Below are 20,422 nucleotides of genomic sequence, written 5' to 3'. Positions count from 1 at the left end.
AGCATGGTCATTATGCTCTAGAATGCCCAAAAAAGAGAAACAATTCAAGATCCAACCACAACAACGATCGAGGCTTCAACATCCCCAGGTTAAATGATCGAAGAAGAGGAGATAATTGAAGAAGAAGATATGATAGAAGAAGAATGGATGATAGAATAAGAAGATAGACTCTGAATGATCAAGAAGAAGGCCATTATCGTCAAAAGAGGTCAAGGAACTCTAGGTATGATAGTAATGTAGTTGCTAGTCAATATGAATATATTCTTATTTATACTCTTTCTAGTTCTTCCCCTCTAGATTCTTATGATAATTGGTTGGTAGATAGTGAGGCTTCTAGAAATTTCCCTAGATACCAGGAAGTCCTCTCAAGCCTGGTTGAGAGGGAAACAAATTTAAAATCATCCTTGGATACAATACTACTCATCTTGTGAAGGGTTTTAATTCTGTCAAAGTTCAATTGGACTTCGGTGAAACCATTATTCTTCATGGTGTTATGTATGTTCCGAGACCAAAGAAGAAATTGGTATCTATATAAGCTTTGGAAGACAAAGGGATGAGAGTAGCATTCATAAGCGGAAAATTCCTCACCTGGCCTATGGAATCTCGCATGAGAGATGATTTTACTTTGGGATCTTTAATTGAAGGACTCTTTAGAGTTAATGGAAGACCTTTGTTGGTAATGGTTCACGCCATCAATTATCAAATCTAGCTATGGCATCAAAGGTTGACACATAAACATTCTGAAGCCCTACTGAAATTTAAGAAGTTAGCCTCTGAGATGCCTGATGTTCAAGATAGTCATGATGGAGAATGTTTGGGAATTGTTAGTGGAAAGAAGACAACGGGACGATTCCCCTCTAGCAAGAATAAAACTATTGATGTTCTTCAACTCATTCATTCTGATCTATGTGAACCCATGCCAATGCACTCTATTGGTGGACATCTCTACTACATAATCTTTATTGATGATTTCTCAAGGAATACATGGATATACTACTTAAAGCATAAGGATGAGGCTTTCGATATGTTCAAGGATTTTAATATGTTAAATCTATAGGCATGGCAAGTATATCATTTTGTCTATAATCTCATGTAGAAGCATGCATGTTATCAATGAATACATATTCTAGTTTCTATGATATGTAAACTCTCTCCTGTAGATGGGTTTTTCTTATTTCTTCTTAAATATCTAGGATACTTTTGTTATATGGTACTTGTATGCAATTAAATGTTATGTGTACCAAGTAGAATACTAACAAATGAGCACAATTTTGGATATATTGTAAATATGATTAAAGTCATTTGTATAAAGAGTTTCAAGCATTGTTTAATAAGTGTATATGTAGAGTTATCGTAGAATATTAAATTTAAGATTGCATTCTCATATGGTATCAATATATGTACTTGATCATTAATTGGCAACAATTGATTAATTAAAATCATTTTTTAGCTAGAAAAAGGTATGTGTATGTTTACATGCATATACTATTTGTACATATACATATATAGGATACATATGTGTTTGTATATATATTCTTTTTCACACAAATCACCATGTAGAAACATAACATATAATCATGTGTATATATGAGAGAGATGGAGGAAGGTAGATTACATTTACTGAAATAGTAAAAGGTACGATTTTGACTAAAAAATGAATCAAAGAAAGTTTGTTGATAAAAATCATGTTTAAGAGTATCCATTCACCCATACTGGAATTGAATATATTAATGTTTCTAATATAAATGCTACAACTAATGTAAACAAAACATATGCAAATGCTCTCCATGGATGACTGCTTTGATACATAGCATAAGCTTCCGCTACAAATGTTGATACAGTACTCATGCAACCTAAAAATCCAAGTTCAAGTCCCCCTAACAACAAGTTGGAATTCTTCTCCTTGACCTGCATTAGAAACATTTCGAACATTATGATAATGAATACTATAAATGATAATTAATTATAAACAAATTTAGAATGGTATGTGAGAATGTTATACCATTAAATTGATCAATGATAGAGCAGCCATAAGACACGTTGCAATAAGATTTGTGAGTAGTGTTCCCACTGGTAACCATTTCAAATGCTTTTGCTTTCCAATTCCTTGGCCATTCAGGCGTGCTAAAAGCCACCTTATCCATACACCAAATGGTCCAACTACACATGCAAACCATAACTTCGTTCCATGGTGGGAAATAAAATCCATATTTGATAAAACAAGGCCCCCTATCCATAATATTCCACCTATAGTAAAAAATATTATCAAGCCATATATGTGACATTGATAATGAGTGGTAGATGGAATATGTATGAATTTTGGCCACCTTTTCTTATGTTGGTCATGAATAGATGCTCTCTTCGATTTCAACAATTCTGCAGTTCCAATTCCTACTAACAATGACATATAAGCAAGTTCCATTCCTGTCATTTTCAAAATAATATATATCATATATTGGCATTGTAACTATAAACAAACTTTAGTTAAAAAATGTAAGAAGTGTTCAAGATATATGGATATAATTATAAATAAATAACTATTAATTTAATATATTAAAATGGGTTCTTGCATTATCTTAATTCTTAATCATAATGAGGATCATGCAAAATGATTGTCAAACTATTAATTTAATTCAAGGTACTAGACAATGAACTATTATCACCATTTGTATACATTACCTAAAAGGATACCAATAAAACCACGCATCCAATGCCCTTTAGTTGTTAAGTTTACCATTTCTTGAATCCAGGCTGTGAAAGTAGTAATGCTTCCCATTAACCCAGTTGATAGACCAATGGCTAAGACTTCAGAAAAATGAGAAATATCTCTTTTGAACACAACTCCAACCCATCCCATGAAAAAGCAACCAACCTTGCAAATAAAACATAAGTTAAGATGAGTCTAAGAAAATAATAAATTTATTATAGAGATGATTGATTTATTATATTATTATAGGAATCAAGTGTTCATAATGCTAAAGTTGTAGGAAAAATCAAGTAAATTCTTACCATATTTGATGGAAGATCAATATAAAGAGGACTATGAATATTTGTAACATTTGCTCCATCAGGTCCAAATAAAACTTGCAATCCATATCTCGTTAAGACCTACACCCAAGGAAAACACAAATCAATCACCAAAGAAATTTTTCATTAAGTTATTAACATAAGTTTCAAATTTCAAATTATTTTTAGAATGAATATATATATATATATATATATATATATATATATATATATAACAATTTTTTATATTTATAAAGAAAATTTACAATGTAATTTTATTATATATTAACCATTTTAGTTTAAATTTGTTGAAGATGAACTTTATGTGGAGAACAATGCACCATGCAGAAATTGGGCAGTGCAAGGAGCAATTCCCTCCTTTGGGAAGCCCTTCTCACCCTCTAGAGACCCTACTATCCATTGGAAGAATTTAATTTGCACATGGGAAAATATTATTTTTAATGTGGAACCATGTCATCTCAAAAAGTACAAGTCGCCCTGGAGGAGGAAATTCAAACCCAAAGACCACATATAAATAAACACCATTTGGTATCACTTGGAGGCATCATCACACATTCAGTTCACCTTATCTTGGTTAAATTAAATCAAAAAATTGTAGGTCTAAGTTCACACATGCGACAAAGAGAGAGGTGCTTTTGTTGACCAACGTTGATTTTCTGTTTGGGACTATTTTGACCAACGTTGACTTTAGAGGGTTTGACTTGTTTTGACTTGGGATTTGGTTCAGTTCTTGGAGATTGAATTTAGGAGAGAGAAGGCCAAATTTTTTTCGGCACTTTGACCACATTTGACCGCAAGCTTCAGGAAACTTTGATTGTAGGGTTAACTTTGACATTGACTAATTTAGAGGCAGCTTTTTGTGACTATTTTGACCAAATTTGACTGAGGAAAAGAGGCTGAATTATTTGCTACCTTGACAAAAAAAATTGGATCACTTTGACCATTAATTGTTGATTGGTTAGGGTAGAGTTGACTACTATTAACTTTGACCAAAAATTTCAAATTTGAAGTTTGAACAGATTTGACTTTCTTGCTCATATTTGATTGGATCTTGGTTGGTTGATTTGGCTAGTCAAGGACTTGACCTTTGACTCATTGTTGATGTACTTGGACTATGTATCTCTTTGCTAAAAAATTGATGGTAATCTAATAGAAGAAGAATTTGGAAAGGGTTTTCCCCCTTGTGGGGCTTTCCTTTGGTCTTTGACCAAATCTTTGTCTCTATTGTTCTTGGTTGTCTTCTATTGTGCATATGGTTTTATGTTCTATCTACAATTGCTTACTATTACTGGGTGATTGAAAATATATTGGATAATTTATTAGTATAGGAAGAATAATTGTTATAAGTGATTGCTACAACATATTACATTGGAAAATTAACATGGTATCAGAGCTAAGGTGAAGACAAGCCTAAGGAGATAAGATAGATCACCCTAGAAGATTTCTTATCCGCTAATGAAGATCACTTGATTTGGTCAACATATCTACCTCATACTTCAAGATTGAGGAGAAACTAAATGACTCATCAAATTATGTTGTTTGGAGAACTAGGTTGGATGTGACTTTGGATGAGAATGATGTCTTGGAATATGTTGAAGGCAAAGTACCCGAGCCTTCAGATAATGCTTCTACTGCTATCAAAGGCAAGTACAAGAAAGGTGAGGTCAAAGCTAAGAAAATTATTATTGATTCTTTGAGAGACCATTTGATTATTTATATTTCAAAGTTGAAGAAGTCCAAGGAAATGTATAATAAGATGGTTGGGATGTACGAAGTCAAAAACTTGAGCCATATTCTTTATTTGAAGAATCAACTCAAGGACATTAAGATGAACAAAGCAGAAACTGTGAAATGATACTTCATGAGGATATCCCAACTCAAGGATCCACTGATGTTTACTGGAGAAATTACATTTGATAGAGAGATAGTACTAATTTCACTTGGAGGACTCCCTCCAATTTGGGAGACATCAATTACCACCATTAGCAACAATGACATGTTTCCTTAATTTAATGAGCTATTGGGCAAGTGCACTCAACAAGAGACCTAGATGATTTCTAAAGGGAGAATTCAAAAGAATTAGAGAAATTTTGAGGTCTAAAATGGGCCTCCTAAGGAATATGAAAAATAATAGTGCAAATAATAAAATAAGATTAGACTACTTCATCAAGCTTTGGAGGAAAAAAAAAAAAAAAACCTACTTTTTCAACTTGTATTTTCAATTTATTTACCTATGGTTTTACTCAAATTTTGAGCGGGAGCTCTTGTTGGATGTGGAATTTAATTTTACATCCAAGGAGTACCCATGTTGCATACTCTCGGTGGACCCTACTACACAAAAAATGTGAATTACATGAAAAAATGTGATTAATCATGTTTTTTCATGTATTTCACATTTTTGTGTAGTAGGGTCCATCGAAAGTATGCAACATGAGCACTCCTTGGATGCAAAATTAAATTTCACATCCAACAAGTGCTCATGCTCAAAATTTGAGTAAAATCGTAGGGAGGTAAGTTGAAAATATGAGCTAAAAAAATAGTTTTATTTTTTATTTTTTATTTTTAATCTTTTTACTCCAGAAATGATGAATCATTGACGTCATCATATTAAATTCTATTGGTTCTTATAAATTTGATTTTTGTTGTACATTTTTATTTTGAGGCCTATTTTTGACCTCAAAAATTCTCTAATGCATGAAGAAGGAAGCCCTTTGCCTTTGCCACCCAAGCTAAGAAGAAGATAGGAAAAGGAGGTCCAGAAAAAATCAAGGATTCAAGAGCAACAATCAAGGATTGAAGAAGGACACATCCAACATAAAATGCTACAATTTTCAAGTATGGTCACTATGACCGAGATTGTCCAGAAGAAAGAAGTGCTCTAAGGAACAACTGCAATCTTAGGAGGAAGAAAGGAGGATCCCCTGCCCGAGAGAAGACTCATCATCCTCCTAAAATATCAAGGAACTTAAGGTATGATAACAATGTAGCTACTACTCATTCTGAATATTTTCTTATTTCTGATTTTTATAGTTACTCTCCTCCAAATGCATTTGATAGGTGGTTGGTAGATAGTGGGGCCTCTAGACACTTCATTGGCTATCGTGAAGTCCTCTCAAACCTGGTTGAGAGGGAGACAAAATTGAAGATCATTCTTGGGGGAAATTATACTTATTTTATGAAGGGGTTTGGTTCTATTTCATTTCATTTGGATTTTGGTTAAACGATACATCTTTAGGATGTTCTGGGATTGAAAAAGAATATTGTGTCCATATATGCCTTGGAGGACAAAGGGATGAAGGTTGATTTTATAAATGGAAAAATCCTCACTTGGCCCATGGAATCTAGCTTGAGGGGTTCCTTCACCTTGGGATCAAGAATTGAAGGCCTTTATAAAGCCAATGAAATACCAATTTGAGCATTAGTTCATGATAGTAATCATCAATGTGAGTTGTGGCACCAAATATTTGCTCACCTTCACTATGAAGCGTTGCCTAAGGTGAGAAGGATGGTTTCTGGGATGCCCAAGATTCATGTAGATCATGAGGGAGTTTGTCTAGGATGTGCAAGTAGAAAGAAGAAAAAGGGACCATTCCATTTAAGCAGGAGTAGGACCACTAATATTCTACAACTCATACATTCTGATCTATGTGGACCCATGCCAATGATTTCACTTGGTGGCTACCTATATTACATAATCTTTATGGATGATTTCTCCCAAAAGTCATGGATTTTCTTCTTGAAACATAAGGACCAAGCATTCAACATGTTCAAAGAATTCAAAGCATTGATAGAGAATCAAACAGGGAAAATAATCAAAATCTTCAGGTTTGATAATGCAGGAGAATTCATTTCAAATGAGTTCATTAACTTTTACAAGAAAGTTGGAATCAAGAAGGAGACCATCGTACCTTATAATCTTGAGTAGAATAGTGTATCTGAACAGAAGAATAGGACTATCATGGAAGCTTCCTAAGCCATGTTGCATGATCAAAAGTTGCCAAAGTTTCTATGGGGAGAAGTTGTTAACACAATGGTCTATGTTCAGAATAGGACTCCTCATCAAGACTTGGGTGATGAGACTCCCGAAGAAGAATTCACAGGTGTGATGCCCGATATTGGACAATTGAGGATCTTTGGCTGCCCCATCTACTTTCATGTGTCGAACGACAAGAGGAACTAGCTGACATTAGAGAAATTTTGAGGTAAAAAATGGGCCTCGAAACAAAAAGGTACAAACAAAATCAACTTTATAAGAGCTAATAGGATTAAAGATGACGATGTCAACCATGGGGGATGATTCACCATTTTTGCAGTAAAAAGGTAAAAAGATTTAAAAAAACAAACAAACAAACAAACAAACTTTTTCAACTCGTATTTTCAACTAATCTCCCTATGATTTTACTCAAATTTTGAGCGGGAGCACTCGTTGGATGCAAAACTTAATTCCTCATCCAAGGAGTACCCATGTTGCATAATTTCGAAGGACCTTGCTGCATGAAAATTTAGAAATACATGAAAAACATGATTGCAATCACATTTTTCATGTATCTGTCATTTTTCATGTAGCAGGGTCCATTGAAAGTATGCAACATGGTTACTCATTGGATGAGGAATTAAATTCCACATCCAATTATTGCTCCCACTCAAAATTCGAGTAAAACCCTAAGGAGTAAGTTGAAAATACGAGTTGAAAAAGTAGTTTTTTTCCCTCTAAAATGTGATGATGTAATCTAATATTATTTTATTATTTCCACTATTATTTCATAATATTCCTTAGGAGGCCTATTTTAGACCTCAAAATTTCTCTAATGAGAGCTCATGGGATTGATCGAACTCTGCACTATAGGGTTGAAGGATCCTTGTCTTTTGATAAGTGGATATTCCCTATCATGATTAGGACTTGTTAGAGTATACCCTAGTATGCATCCGACCCACAAGCTAGGCTTGGCTGGATTGCCACTCATCTGGCCAATGAGTGAGGAGAGTGCTTAGGTCGGAGGATCTTTACCCATGGAAGATGCGTATGGTAAATTGATCTCCCTATGTTCGAGATGCATGGTGTTGAAACCACTTGATCACTGAGGGTCAAGTTGGGTGACATAGGGTTTGGAGGATCTTTGTCACTTGTAACAAATTGATCTCCCTTATTGTCAAAGATATAGGGTTTGGAGGATATTTACCCCAAATGTAAATCGATATCCCCTAATATCTGGATGGAACTTTTCAATTAGTCAGTTGGATATGGTTATGAAGGATCTTTACCTAGAGGTAAATTGATATCCCCTAATATCTAGATGGAGCTTTTTAATTAGTCGGTTGGATATAGGTTTGGAGGATCTTTACCTAGAGGTAAATTGATCTCCCCTATGATGATTCTTCTTATTTAGGTTGAGAGTGTTCAACAAATGAGCAGATATGAGCAAGAGATGAGAAGATATGAGATATGATATGATGATGATGAGACGTTTTAGATGAGACTTATGATGTAGTCATTAATTCCTCCCTAACAAAGAGGGAGTGTTGAAATTTGGCAGCTCAAGGAGCAATTCCTTCCTTTGGGAAGCCCTTCTCACCCTCTAGAGACCCTACTAACCCTTGGAAGAATTTAATTTTCACATCGAAAAATATTATTTTTAATCTGGAACCATGTCATCTCAAAAAGTACAAGTTGACTTCGAGGAGGAAATTCAACCCCCAAGACTACATATAAATAAACATCACTTGGAGGCATCATCACACATTCATTTCATATTTTCTTGTTTTGATTAACTCTGAAAATTGCAAGTCCGAGTTCACATGTGCAAAGGAGAGAGAGGAAATTTTGTTGACCAACATTAACTTTATGTTTGGGACTATTTTGACCAATGTTGACTTTGGAGGGTTTGACTTATTTTGACTTGGGGGGTTTGGATTTGTTCTTGGAGGTCAAATTTAGGAGATATTTTGATTACAGGGTTGACTTTGACTAATTTTGAGGCAAATTTTTGTGATTGTTTTGACCAAGTTTGACTAAGGGAAATAGATCGAATTCTTTGCTACCTTGACCGAACTTTTTGGAGCACTTTGACCGTTGACTGTTGACTGTTGTTGAATTTGACCAGAGATTGCATATTTGAAGTTTGAGCTAATTTGACTTTCTTTCTCATATTTGACTGAATCTTGGTTGGTCGATTTGGCTAGTCAAGGCTTTGACCTCTGACTCATTGTTGATGTACTTGGACTATGCATCTCTTTGTTGAACATTTGATGACAATCTAATAGAAGAAAATTTTGGAAAGGGTTTTCTCCCTTGTGGGGTTTTCCCCTAGTCTTTGACCAACTCTCTATCTTTATTATTCTTGGTTGTCTTCTATTGTGCATATGGTTTTATGTTCTATGTATAATTGCTTACTGTTACTAGGTGATTGAAAATATATTGGATTATTGATTTCTATTTGAAGAAGAATTGTTATAAGTGATTGTTACAACATATAACATTGGGAAATTAACACATCCTTGGTACACTATCTTTGTAGAAATTTATATAATTCAGTATCTATGATGTAAGCAACCAAGAATCTGATATATCCTTATGGATCCATTATTATGTCAAGGGAAAGACTCAAATATATATATTCTTACTTTCATTTTTCACAATTGGGGTGAAAATGTTGCTTATTATTGATAGTGTAGTTATATTAGAGAAATTTTGTGGTCTAAAAAACAAAAATGTACAACCAAAATCAACTTTAAAAGAACTAATATGACTCAAGATGATGATGTCAGCCATGGGGGATGATCCATCATTTCAGGAGTTAAAAAAATATTTAAAAAAAACTACATTTTCAACTTGTATTTTCAAATTATCTCTCTTTGGTTTTACTCAAATTTCGAGCAAGAGCACTCGATGAATGCATAATTTAATTCTTAATCCAAGGAGTACCCATGTTGCATACTTTCGATGGACCCCACTACACGAAAAATGAGAAATACATGAAAAAACGTGATTGCAATCACGTTTTTCATGTATTTCTCATTTTTTGTGTAGAAGGGTCCATCGAAAGTATGCAACATGGGTACTCCTTGGATGAGGAATTAAATTATGCATCGAACGAGTTCTCCCACTCAAAATTTGAGTAGAACCGTAGGGAGATAAGTTGAGAATACAAGTTGGAAAAATAGTTTTTTCTTTTTTTCCTTCTAAAATTTGAAGATGTAATCTAATATTATTTTATTATTTCCACTATTATTTTATAATATTGCTTAGGAGGCCCATTTTAGACCTCAAAATTTCTCTAATGTAACCTTACAATCTATTGCCTCTTTTTTTTTTTTTATCTCATTATTTTCCTTTAAATCTTATCTTGGTATGACAACTATAATGTCCATATCCATTACAAATGTGTAAGCAAATTGAGGAATTTGGAATTATGCTTCATTGGTAGCTAAGTTCAACACCTAAAAAGAAGAAGATGCATTTGAACTAAAGATGATGTATACGGCATGCTCCACACATGTGGTCATGGTTATGAACCTATTTTGTTTATGTTTTATTAGGAAGGAATGATAAAAAAGCACAGTTACTCCCTCTCTAGTCCCATTTTTTTTCAAATAATGAATGATAGAGTATGGAGTATCAATTGGAAACACCCACACACCCATGTCATACATTATATCCCATAAGCTACAAAGTGCCAAATATTAGGGTATACGTATCTGATTAGAGTTTCCCAAGTGTGGGAAGCTGTGTTTTCTTATATTGTGCATAAGTTACAAAAAACACCATGAAAGTTTCAAACCAAAAGGACCTACACCAATTAAGGAAGTGGTGTGTTGATAGATGTGACCTATAAGATCTATGGAAGGGGGTGTTACAATGTGTAACATGTAACAATATATCACTTCGTTATAAGGAGATCATAGGTAAAGTATAATGGTCTTTTCAAGAGTTGTCACATGCAACATGGTTAAGCATATTTTACGCTCCTCCCATTAAGGGAGGCGATTTAAATTACAAGAGATAACTTAGTACAATGGTCATATGTTAATTTAATATTGTAATTGTATGTTTTAATTAAATATAGCTAAGTTATTAGTAATAAATTTGCACGTGATAATAATATCAAGATAACTCAGGTTAGGTCATGTATTAATCAAATAAAGAGGTTTCAAGACTTGATATCCCTCCTAGGGGAGGTATACTAAAATCACTATGAAATGAATACTATAACATACCCAGCTCCTTAAGTTAATTTAATGATATGGGGTTATAAAATTTTACTTTATTTTACTCACCTTAAAAATCATTTTTTTAGACCACCATCATTTTATCCTCATCGAGGAATTTCCAATGATAGAAATTTCATTAAAATCCAAGCTTTGGGTGCAAAGTTATGCCCTTCTGAATACTTTTCCTTCTAAGTGCCATGTCAACATCCATACCATTCCCATGTGGAAGACACGTGAAATTCCTTTTTCCCATGTGTCACCACCATATAAAGATACATTATCTAAATGTGGTTGGCACATGGAATTCCTTGCCTATGTGTCTTTGCCACCTAGGGCGACATCCTCACAAAACATGTTAGAATCCCTCCCTTTGAATTTAGCTCCATGATTTTCTTTAAGCCTCCATGATAATAAATTCTAGATATTCAAACTTTCATATGCATTTATGTTTTATAAAGCATCAAGGTCTATCATAGTCCAAGATTTTCAAAACATCTAAATCCCTCTAGATTTGAGACTTCATTCTTCCAATAACAACAAATAGGTTAACCTTATGGATATCCAAATCCAAGATTTTTAGAAAGACTAGTTTAAATGGGATTTTTTGATTTCCATATATTTGTTATCCTTAGCTTCCACGTTCATTTTCACCTCCATGAGGTTTCCACATGGCCTCCATCTCAGCATTGAAGCACCACTAGTCCATGTCACTTTTCCATGTTGGTATGCCACTTCAGCAAAATTAACTTATGTGCCACATCATCATGACATGTCACCTAGTTATGTTAGCTCAGAGTGCTCACATGGACTTGACATATCCTCCTTCTAGCCTACTAAGTTGGCATCCAACATTGAATATTTTCTAATTATAGCTTTGTAGTTTTTCTAGATCTCCATATCACTAGAAACATAGACATCATGCTTCCTCTACAAATAATTTTTCAACTGCAATTCCATAATTTTTTTTCTTTTAATTCCATTTAAGAAATCGTTGAGATGCCCATATATCTTAATCTTAATAGAATCTAGATCCCAAGCTCTGTCACTTAATAGATCCTTCAATTCTCACCTATAGAAATTAGCAAAATACAAATCTTAACATATTTTGGACCCTTGGTCCCATTACTTGACAGACCCTGCTAATTTATGTCCTAAAATGTTTAACATAATCAAGATCTTGAAAAACTCTAGACCCCTACTCCCTTCACTTGATATATTATGGAATTCATATTTCTATTAACTAAAGGGTCTATTAACTAAGTAATTGGACACTAGGAAGGATGAAAAATAATGTTGAAATATTGAAGCTAGTCCAGTTAATGAATTCCCACCAATAAAAATGGCAAGAGGGGCTTGTTAATAAACAATTTTTTTTTTTCAATTTGGCCACTAGCGACTACAAGGGCTTAAGAACTAACTCACATGGCTCAAGGTTGTTCTAGTCAATTAATTTCACACATAAGCCCCCTTGCAACCAAATACGAGTCATAAGACCAGAATGGCTCATGTGTCTAAGGGATGGGACAAAACCTCTAATCCTCAAATTTACAATTGACCTTAGCCAAGGAGATCAATCCTTGAATTTATAAACTTCTACAAAGTTCTTAATCTTGTTTCATAGGCTAAAAATAACTCTTAATAGGGGAAGCCTTTCCTAGAATATTTATGAGAATGCATAGGTATTTTCTAGCCTATGAAGTGTTGAACACACACTTATACTAAGAGGGGGGTGAATTAGTATAATGCAATTTTTACTTATTTAAACACTCATGAACCATTAAAAAGTAATCATAAATGATATTTATTATTTTTTAAACATGGAACAGAAGATTTACATTGAAACCCATTCAAGAGAAAATCAAAAACCTATTTATAGATACCAACCTATTATTATAAATATTTATAGGCAATAACCTACTAGAGACATTGATCTTCACTAGTACAAACCCTGGTAGGAACCAACCTATTCTTATATATATTTAGACAACAATCCCAATAGCTAGAAATGTTTGTAGGGACCAACATACTTGAGACACCAATCCCCACTGTTGCAAATATTTGTAGGCACAAACCTACTAGAGACACCAAGCACCAACTTAGCAAGAGACACCAATCCCTTTGTTTGTTTAACAAGCCTTAATTACAACTCATCTTCAGTATATATAACTTCTTCAAAATATGATAAAATTCATATTAGCTACCTCTACTTTCATCGAGTCTTCTCAATGTTTTTCCTTCACTGGATCTACTCACTACTTCTGCATTTAGTGTGTTCGACCAAAATTTGAATCTCCAAATGAAATTTATGGTAGCTCTCCCAATTCTTCTTGTTTTTGGCCTCTTCCAAAGGTCCATATATCCAATTTTTCAAATCCATTTTTGACGATTTTACCTTAGGTACTTATGTATGTCTCCTTAGATATATGAAAATTTCATAGACTAAAAATTGCCAAAAAAGAAGTTATACAAAATATTCCAAGCCAACTTGTTTGAAGTTGATTTTAGGACCATTCATAAACCCTCACTTCCATAGGGAATATTTTTGAAAATATATTGAACCAAAGTTTTAATTTATTACCTAAGCTACTTCTATATGTTTCATTAAATCTTTGAAATTGTCATATTTTCAAAATTCCCAAAAGTAAAGTTACAAACAAAATTCCATGCTAACTTGATTGAAAAGGATTTCAAGGCCATTCAGAACCCCTAAATTCCACAAATCATATCCCCAAAATTATATTGAAAAAAATTCTAAAATTTGGATTATTGGTTCCTATAGATCTCATCTTTGTGTGCTTAAAATTTCGTAGTATGAAACATCCCAGAAAATAATTTATAGTGTAAATTCCAAACTAACGTAATTGAAACTAATTTTGGGAGCATTAAGGAACCCTAAATTCCATTGGTCATATCTAAGAACTATGATGAAATAATGTATAAAATTATCACCACGTGTACTTAGAGATATCTTCTTTGTCTCCTCAAAATTTCACTATCTAAAACATCCTAGAAAATAATTTATAACAAAAATGATAGACTTACCTATTTAAAATTGATTTCAGGAGCATTCAAGAACCCTAACTTTCATAAGGAATATATCAACGAGTATAACGAAACAATGTATCAAATTATTTTCACAAGTACTTATAAATCTCACCTCTGTATCTTTGAAATTTCACAATTTGAAACATACCAAAAACCAAGTTATAACTAAAATCCCAAGATGACTTGTTTGAAGCAGACTTCGAGATAAATCACAAACCCTAACTTCCATCGGGTATTTATCCAAAAGGATAGTGAACCAAGCTCTAATAATTTAACTAGATGTTCCTGTCAATCTCTCCTCAATATGGTCAAAATTTCACCATTTGAGGTAGGCTATAAAAAAAGTTCTAGCGAACATGCCAAGATGACTCATTCACTCCACAAGTTACTTTTTTGGTCACACACACTTTCCTTCCAATATTGTCTCCTTTTAAACATGATCATAACCCTTCATGAAATGACATGTTAGTTCAAAAAGTCACGTCAATTAATTAATTAAGTAATTAATTCCCCTTTTCTATTTCACATTTGTAAATAAGATGGGAAAATACAATGGAATTCTCAGACCACATGTTTAAAACTACCATGGATGGGTTTGAAGACACCATGTCACTTTTTGACTTCTCCTTTTCCGCAAGAATCCCCTTTTTAATATATTTGGATACTTATATATAATATCAACGATAAAATATCTTTGACATCAATGACAACAATGTTTTTAGCAATATCCCCCTTTTTCATTGATGGAGTCTTGTAACTAAATGCATAATCGACTAGGAATATAGTATCAATGATATAATCCTTTTAAAACTGATGATAACAATTTGCTCAAGAATATCCCTATTTGGCATTGATGGTGATGGAAATCCTATAATTAAACACATAATCCACTAGGAATAGAAATAATTCTTCCCATTGTTGTAATACTCTACCTGCCTACAACTACCCCCCTTTGAAATCAACAATATGGGGATGCACCTCCTAAAATTGTGCTCCTCCTAATTATTGTCCAAAGAAAATTCCTAGTTGATTAGTAAACTGAACATGGCCACAACATTATCTGTCAATCCAACAATATCTATTATGCCAATAGTCTTTGTCAATCATATTAGTACAAAATCCATAACTTCAATAACACTCCTGAAATTGAGGGAACAATGAAATCATTGTTGATGAACTACCTAGTCAAAACTTGGTTAACTGGTATATCTACGCAATCCTCAACCAATCATTGTCAATTATTTATTTGCAAGGGAAAGTCACAATGGATGAGTTATAGCTCAAAATGACACCCCCTTAGGCCTACTAAGGAAGCACCTCAAAATGAGGGATAGAATGTAAGAAAACTCCATGGAAACCCTCTCAAAAACTTAGGTTTGCCTCTACAATGCCCCTAGTACACTAGGAGGGAGAGTTGCAATGCTCCAATTGGTCTAGAAGGGAGAGTTGAATGCTCCAATTCTTCAACACAAGATAATTGAAGTGGCTAGGGTTGGTAGTGTGATTGAATAAGGGTAGAAAAAGTAAAAAATGATTAGATATAGAATATAAGGATGAAAGGACCATATTAAACATGGTCAAAAAAGTGTCTAGATACATCTAATCACCTCTCAAACCCATCCGTAAAATACATACCCACCATGGAGGAAATGGATAAAAGGTAGGGATAATGAAATGTTGTCTAATTGAAAACCCAATTCTATTTTCACTAAGTTGCAAAACACAGTGAAGCTTGATTGAGTTGTGGTGAGAGGAGGAACCAGGGGCAAGGACACGAAGTTTGCAACGTTGTAATATTTCGTTGATATAATAAAGAGATCATGCTTCCCCCCCAGTTACATATATTTTTCATGTTGTTGTTAATGTATGTTCTTGGTTTATTCATGATGCTAACGTTAATGTGGTTTGTAGGAAGATAGATATAATGGTTTATGTTATTTGTGTGTAGGTTATAGGTGTAAGGAGTTCAAGGGTCAAGATCTCAAGGGACTTGACCACCAAAGGCACAAAAAATCCACCTTTCAAGCTAAATTGCACTCCCTATCCATTTCCATGTTTACTTCTATTATGCATGTGTGTGTCATTCATTTTGGGTAAAATAGATATCTAGTGCACTACCTGTCAGAGGCCCTTCGTAGGCTAATGGATCAAAAGTATGTTGTTACTACAAAGGAAATTCTTTATAAACAGAACTGGTAACTCCACTAAGATCCCAATGGGTCTCTTTATGGTATTTTTTTTTCTCATTTACTTGATTTCTTTTAATTTTCTCATTTTTGAGTCATCATTAAGGGTCCTAGGAGAATCTTTTTTGGAAAATTTATTGTTGAAAACTTTAAAATAGGGCTTTTAAACCCTTCAAATCTCCTTAATAGCCTTAAAAAATCATTGATCACTTGTCCAATGCTTTTTCTAGCCTATGATAAAGTGTTGCAACTCTTTGTTCCTTCTATGACAGAGGATTGCAACATTCAAAGTGGGGTTTTAAAGGGGTTTTCTATGTAATTTCTTTGGTTTTCTTGCATCATTTTGAGCCAAAATTAGGCCAAAATTAGATCTAATTATTTAATCCTTTTCTTAGTGATAACACTCTCAAATTTACCTCAAATAAGTGAGTTTGTAGTCATGTTTAAGGGTTTTGATTCCCAACAGTGACATTAGAGTTGGATATGTTTCTATCACCATTGTCCTAGATCCCTATTTATTTTTTGCCTACTATCATGAGTATGTTATAATCCTTGGATTCACTTGTTTGATCCATGATTTCTTGTAAGTAGGATCTTGGGTTTTGGGTGTGTTTCTTTTTGTCTCCTTTGGATTTTTCTTTGATTGCTTAATCTTTTAGATTATAATCTATTACTATATGTAAAACTCATAAAGGAGAGAGTTGTGTGAAGTGTATTCATACTACATTAGAAAGATCTAGCTATCTTACAAATATTTTTCATTGAAAGAAAAGATTTCACTTTCATATTTTTCATCTCTTTCCTTGAAGCAAGTCAAAATACCATCAAGTTTCATGCCATATTCCCCTAAATTAAAAAACAACCACTAAAAGCAATAATTTAATAAAATTAATCAAACATTTTTCATTTCTTTGGTAGCAAACCAACATTAGCTTAGGATTTTATGGCCTTGGAATAGGTTGGTGAGGAAACTTTCCAAGGCCATAAAAAACAAATGCTATAATCTTGAGTTAGGAAGTGTAAATCTAGTCAAAATCAAATGTTTCATGGGAAGCCCTTCTAACACAAGTGTCAAGCACTAGATCACGCTGGGATTGGTGGACTAATCACCCTACTTTATTTTCTCTTGGCGGCGTGATTTATATACATATCAAGATCTCTTTTGGGAGGTTGCATGCTCGATACCTTGCCCTTGTGTGTGGACCCTACCCATGACTATCCCCCTAGGTTTGCTAGTTGTATGTGGTAACCGTAGTGCCCATAATCATAGTGACCTTACACAAGTGATGACGAGTGTGACATAATTGTTGTACCTCAAACAAACATTCATCAGTATTCACTAGGATCCCCTAAAGGGTGCCCACACATAATTTAAGGGTACTTGCATCAAGTGCATAACCGTTATGAAAGAATCCAACGTAACCCATCCCTATCTTCACAATTGACTTGGGCCCTAATAAACTAAGATCTAACTAAGGGAAGACCCTTTTGATCCATTGGTTTTCTTGCTTGCTCCTTAGGTTTGCTAGGTCTATGTTGTTTGGTCAAGTCTAGTTCTCCTTATGTTTCATTTCTTTTTATTTTGCATACGTCCTTTGCAACCACAGTGGTTGGGATTAGTCCACATCATTCTCATCACCTAGAGGGCCTTTCTCTTGAGGAGGAAGGTCCAACTCCCAATATATGTAGTATGAACCCCACTAATACCATAGACTTAAGTATTTCTTAACTCTCATTAATGGCTTCTCCATATGCACTCAAGTTTATCTCTTAAAACTTAAGAGTGAGGTTTTTGACATATTTTTTATTTATAAGGCCCTTATAGAAAAACAATTTAAAAAATAATAGTATAATTTAAGAGAAATAATTGCACATCAAAGGAAACGACAAATTGTATGATTCAATATAAGGAATTAAGCCTTCATTATTAGGAAAAAACCACTAATTGTGTCAATTACATAGTCAATCATATTCCCACAAAGGATTTAGAAAATATAACATTGAAAGAATCATGGAGTAAATTTAAATTAGATTTAATCCACTTGGCATGTGTTTGAGAGTGAAGCATGTCAAATAACATTTCTAATGAGAAAAAAATCATGTGACCTAAAAGCGGGAAGTGCAATTTTGTTGGACAATTTGAAGATGTAAAAGGATACAGACTTCTTCAACCTAATTCTAATAAAATTATTATTAGGAGAGATGTTAAGTTTCATGAAAATATTTCAACCTATGAGCCTAATTTAATGTTTGTGACATATTTGGCATTTGTCCCATCTTCCATCCCCAAATTTTTTGTTAATGATCCTAGTATAGTTTCTTCCTTAGATGATGACAATGAGGATGGAAATGCCCCTTTGCCTACTCACCTTCTTCTAGTTGGGTTCATTGAACATGAACGTACACCAACACCATTGTTTTTCCGATGGGTTCATATAAAAAAAAGAAACAATCAGTGATCTTGTTGGTGATCCTACAAATCAATGTTGTGCAAATTACAATTCTAGTGAGCCTCGTCTCTTTTGGCTCAAATGTGAGAGAAAATGATCCAAAAAGATTTGCAAAAGCTTTTGGCCATCCATATTGGGACATAGTAAAATGAAGAATATTGTTTCTTAATGGTGAATGATACTTGGAATCTTATGCATCTTCGGAAAGAGAGAACACTTATTAGATGTAAATAGGTGTAAAGGGTTAATTATGCATAAAATGGAAGTGTTGAAAGACACAAGACTCGACTAGTTTCCAAATAATTATATATTCTTGACATAAATTTATCCAACAACTCATACTCTCCTCGTTATACTGATCCATGACTCTACACTCAATTGGTCTATGATCTCTATTTAAAGAGCATGGAGAGTCATTTGTTGATAATTGATTGTGAGAAACTTATATATATTTTTTCCTTTTGCATTACTATATTACCTGAAGTGGCAACATTAGTTAACTGTGGATTGTTTCCTTGAAATTTTAACCTTATCATACACTGGTCTACTAGTTTTTAATCTATTTTTTAATGATAGCTTAAAATATTTAACTTATATGAAAATATCCTATTTATTAAATAACTATACATTAAAAAAAAAACTCTATGAATAACTAAAATTATTAATTAAATTAGCATTAAAAGGAAAGAAAAAAATGATAGCCAAAAGCTTATTTTATTTGCTAAATGTTTTCAACCTATCAACCAAAAAATGTGATCACATCAAATAAATTGATAGTAAAGGGTTGTAACATAGATTTTTGAGTGTTTTAAAATTGCATTATAAAGAAACTATTGCATTATAAAGCAACTCTTTCTAACCTTAATCTTATAATTGAACAAAGAGCACCTCTATTATGAACGTTGTATATCCAATAACGATCATCCCTTTGCATTCTAGTATATACCTTTACGGTCTTGTATTTTAAAACTACTTAAATCAACGTGAAAGGTCATTTTGTACATTGACTAATTTGTTCATTTGCCATATAGATGGGAAAGCATAAACATTTTGATGAGAAAGTTGTTTATAATCTTACCCCGATAATACCAAAAGCTCCCAGATAAGTAAGAATTGATAGAGATTCCATGATGCATGAAAGTTGCTCCTCATTACCCTACCATTGAAGGAATCCAAAAACCAATACATAAACAGCGATTATTAGTTGTCAATATAGAAGAAGTGTGTACAAACTAATTTATAAATAATGTTAAAAAACAATTATTTCAACCAACCAAATCTAATAAAATGGATTAAGTCATCAAGTTGGTTGTCATTATCTCTCGAAAGATTCATTTGCTATATATCCAAATTAAAAGAAACGGTTTAAAGAGTCTGGTTAGTCGGAACGTGATTAAGTATAACGTTATATGAATATGATATAATATCAGAAGCATTGCACAAAAAAACATGAAATACAGTGTGAAAAAGATATTTTATCTTTTTGTTAAATGAGTCTTGATTCAG

At 33.3% G+C, this 20,422-nt stretch overlaps 1 protein-coding gene across 1 annotated transcript; it reads right to left on the bottom strand.

The window, feature by feature from the left end:
* Positions 1 to 1,560: 1,560 nt before the first annotated feature.
* Positions 1,561 to 20,142, bottom strand: LOC149224126 (fluoride export protein 1-like). Its single transcript, XM_089383494.1, has 5 exons — positions 19,995 to 20,142; positions 3,010 to 3,108; positions 2,680 to 2,872; positions 2,003 to 2,424; positions 1,561 to 1,908 (listed from the first exon to the last, which is right to left on the bottom strand). The coding sequence occupies exons 1-5, from the start codon at positions 20,043 to 20,045 to the stop codon at positions 1,690 to 1,692; spliced, it is 984 nt and encodes a 327-aa protein (XP_089239620.1). The 5' UTR covers positions 20,046 to 20,142; the 3' UTR covers positions 1,561 to 1,689.
* Between the last annotated feature and the right edge of the window lie 280 nt (positions 20,143 to 20,422).

This window comes from Pinus tabuliformis, chromosome Q (assembly GCF_031772625.1).
Source record: "Pinus tabuliformis cultivar Carrire ecotype Pingquan chromosome Q, CPIR1, whole genome shotgun sequence".
Lineage (NCBI taxonomy): Eukaryota > Viridiplantae > Streptophyta > Pinopsida > Pinales > Pinaceae > Pinus > Pinus tabuliformis.
This window is presented reverse-complemented; position numbering and strand designations above follow the sequence as displayed.